General features: G+C 35.0%; 1 protein-coding gene across 2 annotated transcripts; it reads right to left on the bottom strand.

Moving 5' to 3' along the window:
- Positions 1-6,188: 6,188 nt before the first annotated feature.
- Positions 6,189-16,751, bottom strand: LOC131068418 (UPF0014 membrane protein STAR2). 2 transcript variants are annotated; one of them, XM_058003606.2, is made up of 4 exons: positions 16,044-16,750; positions 7,099-7,344; positions 6,598-6,945; positions 6,189-6,511 (listed from the first exon to the last, which is right to left on the bottom strand). In XM_058003606.2, exons 1-3 carry the CDS (start codon positions 16,317-16,319, stop codon positions 6,631-6,633), a joined length of 837 nt encoding a protein of 278 aa, XP_057859589.1. In that variant the 5' UTR covers positions 16,320-16,750; the 3' UTR covers positions 6,189-6,511; positions 6,598-6,630. The 2 variants fall into 2 exon arrangements, with proteins under 2 accessions (XP_057859589.1, XP_057859590.1); XM_058003607.2 differs by having other exon boundaries at positions 6,502-6,945; positions 16,044-16,751.
- Between the last annotated feature and the right edge of the window lie 1,058 nt (positions 16,752-17,809).

Here is a 17,809-nt window from a genome sequence, read left to right as displayed (position 1 = left end):
TGACACATCCTTCTATGCTACAACCAACTTTCATCTATCTGAGCAATCAAACAACTTTACTCACTAGCATTCAAATGAAAGATATTACCTTTAGTCTTAGTTCCTGATGCAATCTCTATACTGGAGGCATTTAGAATCTTGCATTTACCATTCTTGAATTGCAAATCATATGCCTTATCAACCATTTGTCCAACACTCAAAAGATTATGCTTCAAACCTTCAACATATAAGACATCATCAGTATTATGCTTACCATCAAAATAAATAGAACCTCTACCACGAATCACACAAGCTTTATCATCTCCAAATCTTAGTATACCACCATCATACCTCTCGATATTCACAAATTTAATTTTATCACATGTCATATGATGTGAACAACCACTGTCAATTACCCATTCATCTTTCTCTTCAATCTTAGTAGCCAAAGCTTTCTCCTCAGCAATGCAGCTTGTAGAATTCACTAGTACCGGATCATCTTCCTTGATAGCAATAAATACAAATTCATCTTCTGAATTCCTATTCTCTAACTCTTCATCTATCACACTATCATAGCAATAATAACATCTCTTCTGATATTTGTACTTCCGGTTAGGCTTATAAGGCTTATCATACTTATCATGCTTCTCATATCTATCATTCTTATCAAATTTATCATGCTTATCATACTTTGACATTCTTTTAGGACACCTAGAAGAAAAATGTCACTCTTTCATATCTAGAAACCCTAGATGAACTTTCTCCCGGATCATACTTTTGCTTCTCGAATATAGAGGCTTTAAATGCAGTCTCAGATTTAGCATGTGATTCTCCAAATTCACTCAACTCAAAAGCAACAAGTTTACCAACCAACATATATCTTGTCACAGTAGTCACAGTTTGGATCTCATTAATAGCAACAACTTTAGATTTGTAAGTAGGAGGCAAAGATCTCAGCACTTTAGCAACAATCTCATCTTCTTCAAGAGTTCCACTGACACATCTAATGTTCATGACAAGTTTATTCACTTTAGCCATAAAGGATGATATGTTCTCATCTTCTCCCATCTTTAGAATCTCATACTTTCCCTTCAAACTCTATAGTTTAGCAACTTTGACATGCTAAAGAATTAGATTATGTATTAAACTTGCTGGAGTTGGTTGGTAGCTCTGATGGAATCAAGAAAATTGGCAAGATGTGGTTGACCTCAGTCGAGTCTGATAGAATTGAAGATTTTTTGTTGAATCACTTGATCCAGAATAGTATGAGCATTGAGGATATCAGTAATTTGCTTCTGGAATATTTGAATGAAAGTCTTAAAGAGAAGTTATCTGAGCAATTTGTTGAGGCTAGAGAATATAAGAATCTGTTGAAAGAATGTGTTGATGTGTAGAAAGTCCCATTAGTGTGTCTTGAGGAATTGAAAGATTGTATTCCTAGTGCCAATAGATTCTATAGGTATTGTATCTCTTGGCCTGTAGCTATAGTGAAGCACAAAGCCAAAATTAATGCCATTGAAGATGAGTTGAGTGCTTTAGGAAAATCTTTTGATTTTCTGGAAGATAAGGACGGTGAGCAGAGGAAAAGAATAAACTCTTTTCAAGTTGAACTCTTGCTCTTAAAGAGGTAGATGCAAGACTTTGTAAACATGTTTAAGAAAGTAAAAGAAATTGTTGAGTCAAAGTTGGAGCATTTCTCAGTATTGCTTGGCAGTGTTGTTGAGTATGAGCAGAACCCATCTACTCTAGATAGTTTCTCCCATGTTGTTGATCTATTGGTGGAATATAGAAGCCTTTCAGTTAGCATTAAATGGGCCATAAATTATTGGGAAGTTCTTCTTCCAAAACTGAAAGAGAAATACAAGCTTATCTTTCCGAAGAAGAGTAGCTGAAGGTTCTATCTGGTTTAATATTCAGTTTTTGATATCATGTACATACTTTGTTTTTATTTCTTTTCTTTTTTCATCAGAGGCATCCTTTGTCCTTGATGTCAAAAGGGGGAGAAAGGAATGTGGATTTTGGATATAAGGAGATGTATGAGTTAAGGGGAGTTGAGATATATGTAGATACGTTTTGGATATGTTTTGCCATCAATGACAAAAGGGGAGATTGTTAGAATTGTGTGAATATTGTTGTCATTTTTGTCAAATCAGTTATTCAATTTGGATTAGACATCATTTACATTTCCTTGTTGTCAATCCAGTTATTTGATTTGGTCTAGATGTTGTATGTAGTCAGTGTGTGCAATTTTTTCTATGAGTAGGTGTTGTGCCTTTTGGTATTGTTCTAAGATATGATGTAGTAAGATAAAGTTGATATAATGGAGTGACTTCCACAAGATTCCTATCTTCAAAAGTCTGAATTGTGCTTACATTAGTTCTGGTGATAGTTAGGTGTCCCGATATCAGCTATTTTGGTTATATCAAGTGTATCCTTAGCACGTGTGGAATCTATCTTATAGAGTTTTTGAGATATCATGTTTGAGTTTTGTGATAATGGGTTAGTATCTATGGGTCCACATGACCCTATCTCATTCCAGTAATTAAGGTATATGCATCGGAAAAAGAATTGTGCAAAAGGAAGCATGTAAATATCATGCGGAGGCCGACTCAATTGTCACATTTATGTTCAAGGTTTTATTGGGTAACGTGTTGTGCTAGGCCAATATATTATCCCAGTGTGTAAGCTTTATGGTATATATATATAGAAAATATGGATAGAAGATGAAAGTAACAAAGAAAGGGAAAAGAGAAGTCTGAAGTAGTGTGTGAAGTGTAAGGTGTGGATATAGCGAAGGTAGTTGGTGCAAATTCATAATGCAGATTGTGTTGTAGTATTGCAGTAGTTCTTTATTGGACTTGTTGCAAGTACTTGAGGGAAGTAGTACAGAGATATTTCACCAGATCTATTGTAAGGTTTGTGTATTGTGATCTGAGCTTAATCTTGGAATTGATCTCATGCATTCAGAGATGCAATCCTTTTCAATTCATTCTTACTTGTTGTAGTGAGCATTCCAACAGTAAGCCATTTTTGTATTTTTGCAATGAGCATTCTGGTAGCGAGTCGTTCTTGTAATCTAGCAGTGAGCCACCTCTTTTGTAAAACATCATATAACTAGTTATATTTACTTGAGAGTTAACACTTTCAGTGGTTTTTCCCATTTGGGTTTTCCACGTATAAATTCTAGTGTTTCTCTTGTGGTCGTGTTCTTATGATTAATTGTTGTTCTATGTGAGTTAAGTATAATTGATGAGTTTAATATTTCGAAAAAAAGGTTTAAGTTTGGAGAGAGTTTCAGAATCTGTGGGAATACTGATTCACCCCCCTCTCTCAGTATTTTGGTCCCTTCAACCAACCCAACATGGGTATGGTTTGTCTTAGGGTTTCTTATCATTTACTATTATCAATATTTAATATAGCACCTCATATAATACCCACTTGGCTAAGAAGAGACTAAAAATGAAGAAGGTGTTACCCACCCTAGCAAATTTGTCCATCATTTCCCTTGCCTAATCACAAGTCAATTTCTTTTTTCCCTAAACTTGACATGTCTAGCACTCAAGAATGTCCTACCTTTAAAGATTTAGAAGTCTACAACTTTGAGCACCAATACCCCTCATCGCTCACTCTCAGAAATCAACTTCAATTTAGACCTTCCATCTACCACCCTAGATTAGATTTACAAGTGACTAATTAACATAAGCCATTTTTCCATATACAAATCTAAATCCTTAACTTTAAAAATTCAAATTTTTAAATTTGAACATTATGCCATTTTTAGTAACTATAATGAGCCAAATTAGAGTACATTTGTGTTAACATGTGTGCTATGTTATTGTATTTAAGAAAATTCATTATTTATTTTGGAACCAAGAACATATGTGGTTACATTCAAGCAACAAAGCATCATTATCAGTCATTGCAAATGTGAGGTATATCTTTCCATCATTTATTTCAATATTTGCAATATTTCATTCAAGGTTAATTCCTAAACTAGGGTTTGACTTAGGCAAGCCCCTATTCCTGACCTATTTCCCCTTCTTTTTGTGTGTAGGAAACAGGTACAAAGATGTAATCTTCAAAATAAGCATTATTTATAGTGACGAATCGATCCCCCATTGGAGTATGAAAAGTTCGGAGGACTAGGGAAATGAGCATGAGGGTCCCAACATTTTAGGAGCTCTTTCTATGAACAAGTTTGAATCCATTTACATTGCTTGGATCCAAGTTCAGGGCTCAATCTGACGACTGTAGCTTACTGTTTATGCATTTCTACTTCAATTTCCAGCACTTTACCCTAATTTCAACAATTTAACTCACAAAAGAGGGTTTATCAACCCCCCCCCCCCCCACTCCTCCAATTCAATCAGAATTCTCAGTCTTAATCGACCCTCTTTTGAAAGTAATGGTCTTTAAGCCACAAAATTAGCAGTTTTCATCCTTCTTGTGGTGGAAACCCTAACTTTTCACCATTACAATTATTTCCAATTAAAACTTTATAGATTCCTAGGGCTCTTTATTCCCTAAGACTAAGCAACAACATTTCTCATTAAAATATTATCAAATATAAAAGTTAGTAACATTGACTTTCTTCCTCGACCACAATAATGATCGTTTGAGATCCAGTCTTGTATCCAAAGATCGCAATCATTACTATATGCATGCTCTAATTTTGTCAAACTATAAAATTTACATATTATATGTGTGTTCTTCAAAATTACACATCCTATTCTCCCACCAACAAAACAGCATTCCATGATTCCAATTTTAGAGGCCACTAGACATTGATCATCACTTGATTGCTTCAAAAAGATAAACCCTTTTATTTCCTTATTCACCTAAATATCAAACTGCGCTAATCTTTAACCTTTAGCAAATGGGTCTAAAAACTACTCTATAATCAAGCAACCATATGGTTGAGACATCTTGTTTACTATTTTATCAAGGCTTTTAGTCCTCTACATGATAAAGAGGCCAGCCACAAATCAAAGTTAATTGCAAAATATTAGGCCTCCACATTTTTCACATGACTTAAATTAAACAAAGTTGTACTACTCAAAACATAGTCTATGAGCTTCGTGAGGATGCCACATTGTATTGCTCAAATTGTCATAAATGGATCTACATAGAAATGGCAATTCATCTAGTACGGGCCTCTTCTTCAGAATTTGCTTCAACAACAACAATGACCATCCTTCTCTGTTTCTTGCTATTGCTTCCCAAATCCTTCATTGGACCTCTAATAATAATTTAGAACTTAATGTAGGATATTAGAGCCGTCAGATACCCACAAACAGAGGAAAGAAAATAAACCAATACTCACACAAATGTGAACCGCTTGCCATTCAACCCAATATAAGACTGATTGTCTTGACAATATGTAATATTTTTTATTGATTATTAAAGCATTTGGTAGGAGAATTCAGTTTACATCTTCAAGATTACAGATAGACTATGAATAGATGAGCTTCCCCTTCCAGAGATTTTCAACCAAGATCAATTTGTCACACCTATAAATTTTGAACAACTAAAGATTTTCCCATTCATAAAATCCCTAAATATCATCTAGTACAAAATGATTACATAAGCACAGGGATTACATAGGGATTACATAGGGTTCAAGCATAGGGATTACATAAGCATCTAAATATCATCTAGTACAAAATGATCAAGAAGATAGATAACCAAGTATGAAGGTAAAGAAATACTCAATTTATTAAAAAATGCTAATGCGTTATTGAAGGGTATAGACAATTAGTAGAATTAGTTTATCTATTTAACAGGATGCTGTCTTCATGCTTCTCCAAAAAGTGTCTTTTGCCAAGCTTCCCAAGGACTTTAGAAACAGGAAATCTATCCAAAAATATGGGAATAGAAAATTGCCTCTACATGTGACATTTCTCATGTGGAGTGTCTCCCTTTTAATAGGAAATCTGTCTTCAAGTTTCTCCAAAGTTGTGTATAACAAAGGCTTCAAAGGGCTCGCCTCTACATTTGACATTTCTTGTGGGAAGTCTTTGCCTCAACTTGCTTACTCCCAAAATTTAATTCTGCCATAATATGTGAAAAGGTTTGTATGTATAATCTCTAGATTTTTCTGTTCTGCCCCCATTATCCTATTAAATGGCCTCTGAAAAATTGTGGTTCATCTCTCCATTAATAAAATATCATCTCTTAAGATCAAAAAACATGAATCAATTTTCAATAAATGAAACACAAAGTTGCTCTTGAAATGCAGATAATTTTTTTCTGTACATAAGGTTTATTATATTTAATTTGACATTGTTTGGGAGTGGAAAGAACTAAAAATTCTAGAATGACTAATTTCACTGGGTTCTTTAATTAAATTAGAATTTAGCAGTATGGAAATGCCTTTCTGACCTATTTATTTTTCAAATACAGTTTGTAAGTGAAAGTAACAAGTTCAAGAATGCTTTTTGGATTACTCCATGCCCAATGGTTATCCACACATGCAGCTTTCGTGAAGTATGTTGTGCCAAACATGAATACTTTACTTGAACATTGCAACAACCTGTAGCAATTATATAAGTTAATATAATTTCATGCATCAGAGCTACAAGAACTTAAGATCTGTAAAAAGTTAGACTTAGCCCATACTTGAGACAGATAAACTGCTCCAAGAGGAATGTTTTATCCTTCCTTAAAGACCTTCGTTTCAAGTTGGTATGCCTTTGTAAAAAACAATGGCCAACAAAGGTATGTTGACAAAATGCTGCTGAATGTTGCAGCACCCATAAGCATATTCATAACAATAATTTGAAGTCGAATTGCTTCAAGGGGAGAAGCACCACCCATAATAAGACCAGTCATAGCACCAGGCAGAGAGATCAACCCAACAGTCTTTGCATTGTCAATAACTGGTGAAAGGGCAATGATCAAAGTCCTTCTCACATGTTGCATTGTTGCTTGCCTTGGAGTTGCCCCTAGTGCAAGAGCAGTCTCTACCTGCATATGGGATTATTACATTTTAATAAAAACAAAATTACATGAAAATGATGTAGAAACTGCCATTACGTCTAATCATCTACTAAACAGTTGAAAAAACATCTTATTTACTAAGGGTGTACAATTCAATGAGTTGAACAAAGTGTACAATACCAGATTTTGCTGAATCCTTATGTCATCTCGAAGCCGCTTCATTGTTACTCCAGTTACGGTCATTGCATTTCCCACCATCATACCTGCTATCGGGATAATATACCTAGGTGTGAAAGGAAAAACATTTAATACTACCAGCAAACACATTGTAAATGAAGTGCCTGCCAAAATGGATGCCCCTGCAACATATGAGCCACGCGGCACATGCTTTGCTCTCTGGCCTGCAGTGTAAGCAGCAACACTGACCTGCAATGGAAGTATTTATCAAATATCAAGTTTTGTCAATTGAAGCCATGAATTATGGGCATAAAATTGAATGTAAAATGCAATATGCACTAAAATGTAAAGATAGTATAGAAAATAATATTGAATAAAACCCATCGAAGATGCACATGTCACCATAAATTCCATTAGTTTCCCATTAATCAAAAGCATGATAATAATAAGAAATTTTTACAAGCTATTAGTTCCCTAAACCAATTTATCACACTATAAATCCAAATTTGATAAAATCTTTAAAATGTCAATAAATTTGATTTAGGAGGAGGGAGAGCTCTGGTGTGCAAGATGAAAAGTCGTCCTCCATTGTTCACCTTTCTCTGCATTCTCAAATTGCTTTTTGCTTCGCAATCTTTGTGGTCCCTTTAGCTGTCATTGGTTTTTTGTTTCGGTTAATGCTTTTTGTTTGTAAAGTTTCTGTAACCTTTATTTTGGTGTTTTGTTTGACATGCCTTTTGTAAGCATCTATTTTCCTGTTGTTGGAGTCTTGTCGACCTAGGTTTAGCCACTCCCTGATGTAGTACACCCCAACAAGGAGTTCTGGGTTTTGATTTTGGAGGCATCTATATGCAGCTGTTATCTCTTCAAATATGGAAACTGGAAGTGATTGAGGTGAGGTTGGAAGTAGTTCAGAGGTCTCAAAATCATTCAAAAGAAGCTCCTGTTTCTGGTGAGAAAGCCATCGTTAGGGAAGGAGCAGAGTTTCTTGTTCAGTTTGATGGAAGGGTCATTCAAGCACAATTGCAAACAGATGGCTTGCAAGGTGAGCAACCTTCTATTGTGACTTTGACTCCAAGTGATGAAATGCTATCGGTTTTAGAAAAAGAAGAAACAAGGTTAAAATATGTTGGTGCTCTTTTCTGCGCCTTACTCCTGAAGCCCTGCTTTCCAAAAGAAAATTTTGATGCTTCAGTTTGGACTAAAAAGCTAGGTTTATAGGTAATTTTCTATCATATAATTTAAAAGGGGCTTTTCTTTGTCTGTTTAAAGAGCAGTGGCATGGCAACAAAAATCATAGCTAAGAGTTTGTGGGAATATTGCGAAGTTAAGTCAGATATCGATTCTAGCCCTTCAGCCCAATGTGGTGACTTGAATGACAATAGTAAGAGACTACATGAATATTCCAATTTACCTGATAGCTCAAATGTCGAAACTTCCTCAGAAGGATCAAAAAATTCTTCTATATGAAAGAAAACTGATACTAATTCAATGTGATAGGTGTTACTGTAGGTGCTCCAGGATAGGTGAGAATGTTATCCTTGTTATTGCTGACAGGCTACATACTAACAGTAGTGAAAATAAGAACAATACTCTTCTCTCTTGTTTTAAAAGGTTTTGTAAGGGTGGTTAAAGTTCGTCTCTCAGCTCAGTAAGGAATTTTTCCTTTTTCCTTGCTTTGGGGAAGGTATGAAGTTGGAATGTTAAGAGGGCTTGGAGCCCATGAAAGAAAAAAGAAATAGATAAAAAACTGTGCAAGACTAGGCAAGGTATTGGAGTGTCTTTTGTTGGAAGAAGTTAACTGATTTTAATTTAAAATTTATTTGCAAAGTTATTTGGCCTAATGTTGTATTTTCATTCTCCTAAACCCTGAGCTTGTATCCAATGTTGTCAACCATGGCGCTTCTGCTTGTAACAGGGTTGTTTAGGTGGAATTAAAAGTTGATTACAAGTGTTTTGATATATGTTGTGTCTATTCATCTAATGGTTATAGAGAAAGAACAAATTTATGGAATTGGTTAACCATTAATCTTGAAGGCATTCTTTGGGAACTTATGAAATTGGTTAGCCATTAATCTTAAAGGTACCCCTTGGGTAATTGGAGGGGCATTTAATATGGTATAGTGTAGTGCGGAAAAAAATGAGGTTGTCAATTTAAATGGAGAGGAAATGAAAAAAAAAGAATGGAGTCAAATATAAAAGGAAAAGAAATCGTTTTGACCTTTTATTTGAGCGTAGGCAGAATAGCAAGGGAACTTGATTTACCTGGTCTAACTTTCGGAAAGCTGGCAAACAGTGTTTTCTAGGTTAGATAGGTTTTTTTTTTAACAAACTCCTCCTTTAATGTATCGCTTGTTGATAACAATGTGGTTGAAGTGGTCGCTGCAACTCTCTCTCATCATTATCATATTGAGAAGGAATTTTACCCCCTATGTAAACTGACAAGGCTTCCTACTTTTAAAGGGTAATACAAGTTTAATGTGTTTCCTTTAAAAGATCCTTCTTGCAATAATTCTCTTTTTGATATCTGGTTTGAACTTTGCCAAATTCTCTCAAGGCTCGAGAATTTGTAGATGAATTCATGTTTTCTTTTGAAAGTTCATGAAGCATTTTGGCAAGGGGCCAAGGATAGGGCAAAAAGAAATAGGAAGTTGCAGAAAGACTTATTGGGGGCTGAAAAGGGTCTTCCAGCTGCTCATTTTGATGTTGATTTGTAAAATAAAGTTATTTTTATGGAGTATACATTGAGTTGTAATCAATTTTACAAGTCAAGGGGTGCCAAATCAAGATCTAGGTAGGTTTGGTTAAGCTAGGGGTAGAGACTTTAGATATTTTTTTTCCTTGTTACAATAAGGTAGAGAAAAGGAAAAACTTAGGCAATTGACATTCAAGGTGATTTAGTGGAGGATGAGGTTGATATTAGAAATGCTTTTCATTCTTTTTACAGTGATTTTTTCACCGCCCTTGGGATTGATCAATCTGTTTCTAAAGCTAGAGATACCGTCTCTAATATTGTTCCTTGTAAATTATATGCAACGGATGCAAATTTTCTTAACAGCGAACTTTCTTTAAAAGAGATAAAAGAGTTCATTTGTCATATGAAAATGAAAAAGCTCCTGGATGTGATGGCTTTTTAGCCAAATTTTATAAAACCAAGACTAAGAGGGTGAGTAAGTTCTTATATTTAGTCTATAATGAAGATGTCACTAATGGCTCTTTGGGCACTGATATTAACTACTAAGAAAGCTGTCATTGACCTTTTGCCCAAACAAGGTGATACTACTCAATTAAGGAATCGAAGGCCTCTAATGTTGCTTGATGCGTCTTATAAACTCTATGTCAAAATTTTAACCAGGACAGTTAAAAAAGTGTTACCCAAAATCATCTCTCATGCAAAACTGTTTATTTAGAGGGGAAATGCATTTTGGGTAACCTTTTAGCAAGTTCGGAAGGTATAAGAAAAAGTTTATAAACAGAATGTTTCAATGGCCTTGATTGATCTAAAAAAGAACCTATCGTCATATTGAATGGTCTTTATTTGGTTATGAAAACTTTTGGGTCAGGTGAAACTTTTCATAAGATGGTCAGTATTTTGTTCAGGTTGCTTCTGCTCAAGTGTAAAAATGGTTATCTTTCAGATTTTTTTCCCTTGTGATGGTTCATGAAGCAAAGATGTCCTCTTGCACTTTTTTTCATAGGTAGTGGGTTAATCTAGGCAAAAGAACCCAATCTTTAAGGAGTGGAGAATTATCTCTGTAATTGTCTCCAACACAATGAAAATAGCTTGAGGCACTTCCTAACAAATATCATATAGGAGCAACTCAATTTATTGTAGGCAGGCATATTTATATAATTGCAGCTCATGGAAGCATTCAATCCATACAGAAGTGCAAAAAGTCAGGCATGTCAACTAATCCAGATATGCAGAAATCCTATGATAGGACTAATTAGTACTTCTTGCATAAGCTTTTGAAGAAGTTCACCTTCCCAAACATGTGGTTCCAATGGGCGAGAAATTTGTACAACATGCACTTCTTGGATTTGCTAAATGAAATCATTGTTGTATTCTTCTTGGTTTCTCAAAGCTTCTGCTAAGTGAACCCCTCTCCACATTTTTCATAATTTTGGCAGAAATTCGGGTCAAGCTTTCAGATCAGCACTAATAGAAGGGTCTATAAAAGGAAACAAAGTATGCTTGGATATTACTCAAGTGCCATTCATTTATGTGAAGTTACTGAGAGAAGATTTACCTATAGAAGAGGAATAAATTCCATCACATGTTAAAAGATTATGAGGTGGCACAAAAGCAAAAGAAAAAGGTATAAAATATACTTAACACGTGGGGGAAAATTCAACACCAAATATTCAAATATCTTGGGTTTTGAGAGTAAGAGGTTGTTTAGAAGATACAAGCAAAGATGTGCACCAGTAAAGGGAAAACAGCTATCTCTAGCTGGCTGAATCCAACTGATCAGAATTTATTTGCAGGCCATACCTATTGGCTATTCACACCATCCTAATATTTTATTTCATTGATTCCATCCTTAATAATATAAGTAACATCAAATGTAGATCCCTGTGAAAAGAAACCCAACAAACAAGAAAAATTTCGCTAACTTATTGGAAGAAGGTATGCACCCTTAAACATTATAATGAATTAGGAGTAAGGGCTTCTAATTCAACTTCACCCACCTTTTCACTCGAGTCAATAATCCAAGATGGGAAGGAGATAAGACAAGGGTAGAATCTGTAAGGGCAGTAATAAAGAAATTTCGGATCCTGTTCCTCAGTCCTACCCATCTTGTTGAAACATATGGACTAATAAGCTATCTCAAAAGCCAATGTATTCCTTTGGTTGGGTAAATTCAGAATCTGAGAAAAATTGGGTTAAACCTGGTATAGAAAGTGGAAGTGCAGACCCCTCATAGTCTTGTGGAATGTCTCTACAGTAATCATATTATGGAAATTGTGATTCGAGAGAAACTGCAGTATCCAAAATCAAAGATCCCCGGTCAACTGACTCTAGAAAAAAATCAGGGAAGCAATAAAAAAATCATGAATATGTGATCACAAAATCTGACAAAATGTTAAGGAATGAAGCTGAATCCTTACTGAAATAGAAGCTGATGCAAGGGCCTCTTGTTGACCCTTAAATCTGGTTGAAGCTTCTCAGAAAGGAGGGGTATAAGGATTGGAAGCATAATCTATTATACAATATTGCCTATGCTTAATAGCCAACTTCCACAGAGCTGCATTTAAGCATAACAAAGACCAAGAACTGAGATGTTGTACATCATTGACAATCAGTGCATGATTTCCAACTGATTATGAGTGTGGGGAGAAATTTTTCTTCCTCCACAGCCATGACACCCTTGCTCTTGCAGCTAACAGTACACAAAAATATTGTCGTGATGAACCTAGGGATACCTAGATCTCTTCAATATTCAGAATTCCCTTTCTATCTTGATCCAATCCTTTCACGCTCTCCATGAATCCTGACTGGAAAAGTGATCATGGTTGGCATGGGAAATCCATCATTTGTTGGCAGGGTAGTACATATGAAGAACCTCTATTATCTCATCTCCCTCTTTCTCCATCATTTTTCTCTTACTTTAGTTCTTTGGTGGAAATCAGTGTGGAGCGTTTTTCTCTATTCTGTGCTTTTCTTGAACAGTATATTTTTGCATGTTTCAGATGGTTATTAAATTATCTGATTCCCTGCTCTGTAATTTTTTTCTTATCTGTGCATGGTTTCCTGTTTTCCAATTAGATAATCATGAAAGAAACAAAGAGAGAGGTTTGAGGCAAAGCATTTGGAAATATGAACATTCTCTAGGAAATTTGATTTAATATGAGTTTGCTTCTTCTATCATGTTTTCTCTTAGAACTGAACACGATTTATTCATCTGAATGAATAAATTTTATCAGGGTCCTCGCCTTCCTATCCTCTAACGTTTTTATGAGTATTCATAAAATAGCTAGTTGCTTGGCCAAGAGTCCAAGACTGAAAAGAATTTAGAAGGCTGCCTGTAGTCTCATTTTTCCAGCGACACCTACATTGATGCGGATAGTGGTTTTACTTTTCAAATGGATTGAATTGTGTACTTTTTGTTAGACCCAATGGATTTCTTATCAAATTATCTCACAACCTCAAAAGTGAAATTAGTTTACTGCCCGCAAGCAGTTTGACAAAACACATGTTTATCTATTTTCCTGAATTCCTGCTTCTCTCATGGCTTATGCTGCAGAGTGGAGGCAAGGACTTTGATCACAGATGTGCAGGAAAATCAATATTTAAATGACTCCTCATAAAGACAATCTAGAGTCTAGGAGGAAAGCAGTAAAAGAATCAAACAATGCAGTAGCAGAGGAAAACAGAGTGTTATCACATCCCACAGAATGCTGAAAGAGAAGTTGAGGAGTTTATTAATCGCATGATACAAGAAGCAGAGTCTGAAATTGGCTAAACGGCACTTAAAGGCTGGTAGAAGAAAAGGAACAGAAAATGGCCAATGAGATGGATGCAATAAAAGAATATGAGAGATGCGGACCCACACTTGAAAGTAAAACGTGTGAAGTCCCAAGAAATTATATATCCAATTAGAAGATTTCTAACACTTAATGAGAATGCATAACTGTTACATGTGGAGTTGTCTTCTCATAACAGAAAATCTTAAGTAAACGCATGGAATCACTCACGAGGAGTTTAAAAAGATAAGAAATATACTCAGAATCCTTCACAGGATACAGACTGAAACAGTCAGAAGACTATTACACATCCATCAACCATGCCACCTACTACTCTCAATTGCATGTCCAAGGATGAGGCAAAATATGTTCTCAATTTAAGTAAAGATGACAAGGAACGATATGAAAAAAATGATATGCTTACACGTGTCAGGTTTCCATGGCTTCTAGATATTTTATAATAATTTGAAATCAAACCTAATATCAATTTTAATATCTCTAGGACAATGGGCCAATGACCTAACCTGACTTCTTTCGAGACTTTGGAATCCATAACAAGATCCAAATCCACCAAAAAGGCTTCAACTCGATACCTGGCAAGCCCCTCAACTATCACCCATCTGTCTAAGTCTCCCACAAAATCTCATTGGATTTACTATCTCTTAACTATAAATTTAGGACAAAGTTAATGATATCATACTAAAACAGGAATGTGCTCTCTTTTTCAAACTCACTTTTAAAACAGAGTTGAAGACAACCCTAAGGATGCATTCCTTTTGGGGTTCCTATTTTTGAATTACAAACTGAGAATTTAGGGTTCTACAAAATGGGTAGGCAACCAGACTGAACCCTAAAACATCCATCAAGATAGAAGAATCCTTGCACCAGTACTTTATATCCACTTATCAAAGGCAGCAGGGTTATATTTTGCTTCATAAAGTGCTAAATCAAGATCGTGCAAAAGAATTTGACTTTGTATAACCCTTTTTCCTTAGCATTGTGGCCTCTTAGATTCCAAGAAAAATCTTCAATTTTCCAAAAGATTTGTCTTTTCCAAGCCACTGCTAACGAGAGTTGATTACCTGATTCTAGAAGCATCTAGCATTCTTTCCTCAGAAATCTGCTCTAGATATTATCTCTTTATCTATCTTGAACTTGCTTCTTGTTTTTAAAAGGGATTCAATGTTTCACCTTCCTTTTATATCCTTTGAATTTAGGCTCAAAACAATCTCCTTCAGCATCCAATACATCAAAATGAAGGGAGCCTGCTCCACCAAGGGAGGTATCCAAAGGGTTTAATCAGGCTAAGAAAATTTAGGAGCCTAAACCGACCCTATCTTCTTCCTCTCTTTATAACCTCCTAGATGATTCCCAAAACATCAAAAATGTTTTGGTCAAACACAGAAGTGTGAGAAGGATTCAAAATCTCCTGAGATTTCTCCTAAGGATCAGGTTCTATGACTGGCCCTTTGTGTGGTATGGTTTCAACTTTCTTCTTAGATCTCTTATAGAGGAAGCCCTTGGAATCACTCCTCTTCTAGGATCTCATGGTCCATCAAAGTTCCGTCAATCAGTCTTGAGCCAGATGGCTACAATCATGATAAAACATACATTAAATGGGCAAACATTATTAGTCCATAGAAACCCTTTTATCACCTTTTAGAAACCACCTTTGAAGGGAGGAGCACAAGGTTGACTCAAATCCATAGCCACAAAAAATCTTGCATACAACGCATTCAACTTCTACCAAGCGATGGAGGATAGACTCACAATTTTTAGTGTAGCTGCCAAACATGGACTGCCTGCAGAAGTTGCTAGGTGAAATCATCTCTCCAATCCTAATTATCCATAGAAATCTTAGAGCTAAAAAACTAGGGATCTCCCTCAAAGATTGTAGCCTGATTCTTCCAAGGAGAAAACAACAGTAGATAAAGCACCAGAGCTAAAGTTCAGGCCCACTTTCCTTTCGTTTCCCAATTCTTATATACTCATTTGGAAAGTACCTGCTGCCTCGGCCAAGCACCGTGAATGCAGCAGATATGTGCTCTGCACAAGAGCTCTGAAATTTACACGTTCTTCATTTAGCTGAAGAAGGTGATTGCCGAGAAGAAATATGGCCAGCAAATGCTAAGCTCCATTGAGGAAAGGAAGTGCCCAGATGAAAAAATCTGAGGAAAGATGTAGGATCAGTTACCAAATATCTCAGTGGCCAACACAGATTCAAAACCATGTAACCATGCAAAGATTCCATCCTGATTCCTATGATTGAGCAAGTAATTGCAAAAAGAATGATGAATATATTTTGTATCTAGTTGTTAACCATCGACAATTGGATTTGAAGGTTAAGCCCCCAAGAAACAGATTTTAAATAGTCCATTACCACCCGCCTAGTTCAATATGGCAAAACCTAGAAAACATAAACATTCAACACACGGTTTTCATGTGAAATTGTTGTTGCAAACCAGAGAATTAGGACTTACCATGAAAACATAAGCCGCTAACATCCAAATTGCATTTTTCTGAGTAAAGATGAACTGCAAAACGAAGCCAATAATGGAAAGCTGCAAGAAGGCCCTTGCTATTGCAATTGTCATTTCCCATTCCAAGCCAAGCTTCTGGTAAATTGAGAGCGTGACTGCCAGTACTATTATTACCAAAGCAGCCACGGGCTTTAACATGCCTGTTAAGAAATCTCTCCATTCTGATGAACCCATTTCAAACAACACGCTCCCTAGATTCTCCATTGCCTTAATCATTGTTACAGAGGAAAAAGCTTGAATGTAATGGCAGAATCACAAAATGCAAGTGAAGCATAAACAGAAATATATCCTTATAATTTGTTCCACCTTGTTTCTGGTACATCCAAATTCAGTGTCTTATAATTTTGAAAAACATGTGAGAGGACAAGTCAGGCCACATGCAAACCAGTTCACTCCCCCGAGTAAATTGTTTTATTAAAAAAAATCAGACACCCAACACTGTCAATCCTGATTGATTTTCATGGACCGGTGTTTTTTGTGTTTTCTATCATTACTACTCTTCACACGTATGGGCCGAATCGTTTTGGGTTCATGTTCAGGTTGTTCTGGTGAAGAGAAATCTCTTGGCTACTATTGTCATAATTTAGGTAGTTCTGGTGACGAAAAACCTTCGGGCGACCATACTCATGGTTTAGCTTCAAAAATGGACCACTACCTAGAGTCATAATTTTGGCTTCAAGATTGGACCACTATCATAATTTTGATTGGCTTTAATAAAAAATAAAAACAATTTAGCTTCATGATTGGACCAAGTATTGTAATTGAATTTAAAGTTTATATTTTTAAGTGAACTTCAAATAACTTTCATAATTATGTTTAATTAATTATTAAGTTTCTAGAATTCTTTATATTATAAGAGAATATTCTTTTGTAATGATATACATTATTTATTTTATGTTAAATTTTTATGTAGTTTTTATTTTTATTTTGAGAGAATGTCTTTATGTAATTATGATAATATAATTTATGTGAAATTAGATTAATATTTTTTCATATATTAACATTCTTACACATTTAATCTTATTTTATTAAAAAATATTAACATTCTTACACATTTAATCTTATTTTATTTTTTTAACACATATTTGTATACTTTCTACATTTATTGCATTTTTTGTGTCTAAGTATTTTTTTCTTTACCTATAACTTACCTTTCCCTCATTTTGGATCAATTATATAAGCATGAATTGGCCTTGTGATTGTAGATTTAATATTCATTTTTTCTAAATTTGAATTCTTTTTTTTGGTGAATTCCACCTACTTGTTTCTCTTTCTCACTCTAGGTTAATTGAACTCACGTATGATTTATCATTACCTCTGTATATTTTTACATTCATTTCACATCTTAGGTCATTCATGTTTATAAGAACATTCAATAACCAATCAATAGCAAAACGATTCTATTAGTGCACTAAAAAGAATGCATAATCATTCTAAGACAAATTTGCAAATTTCCTTCTTGTTTGTCAATCCTTAGCATGACTATAAAACTAGTCTTTTCTAGAGGTTAAGCTAGGAGGGTATTTTATCTAGTGATTCAGTAGCCTATAAAGGTATTCTTAAATATCACTAGTCACTATGTTAAAGAAAGTTATAGTGATTTGGAAAAATCTCAAGACAAAAAAGTGATGTTCCATTTTTTGTTAATATAATTTGTAAACATTAGATTTATTCTTTGTTGCCTAGTATTTTTAGTGATCCATTTT

This window comes from Cryptomeria japonica, chromosome 3, assembly GCF_030272615.1.
Source record: "Cryptomeria japonica chromosome 3, Sugi_1.0, whole genome shotgun sequence".
NCBI lineage: Eukaryota > Viridiplantae > Streptophyta > Pinopsida > Cupressales > Cupressaceae > Cryptomeria > Cryptomeria japonica.
The sequence above is the reverse complement of the archived record's forward strand: the minus strand, read 5'-3'. Positions and strand labels throughout refer to the sequence as shown.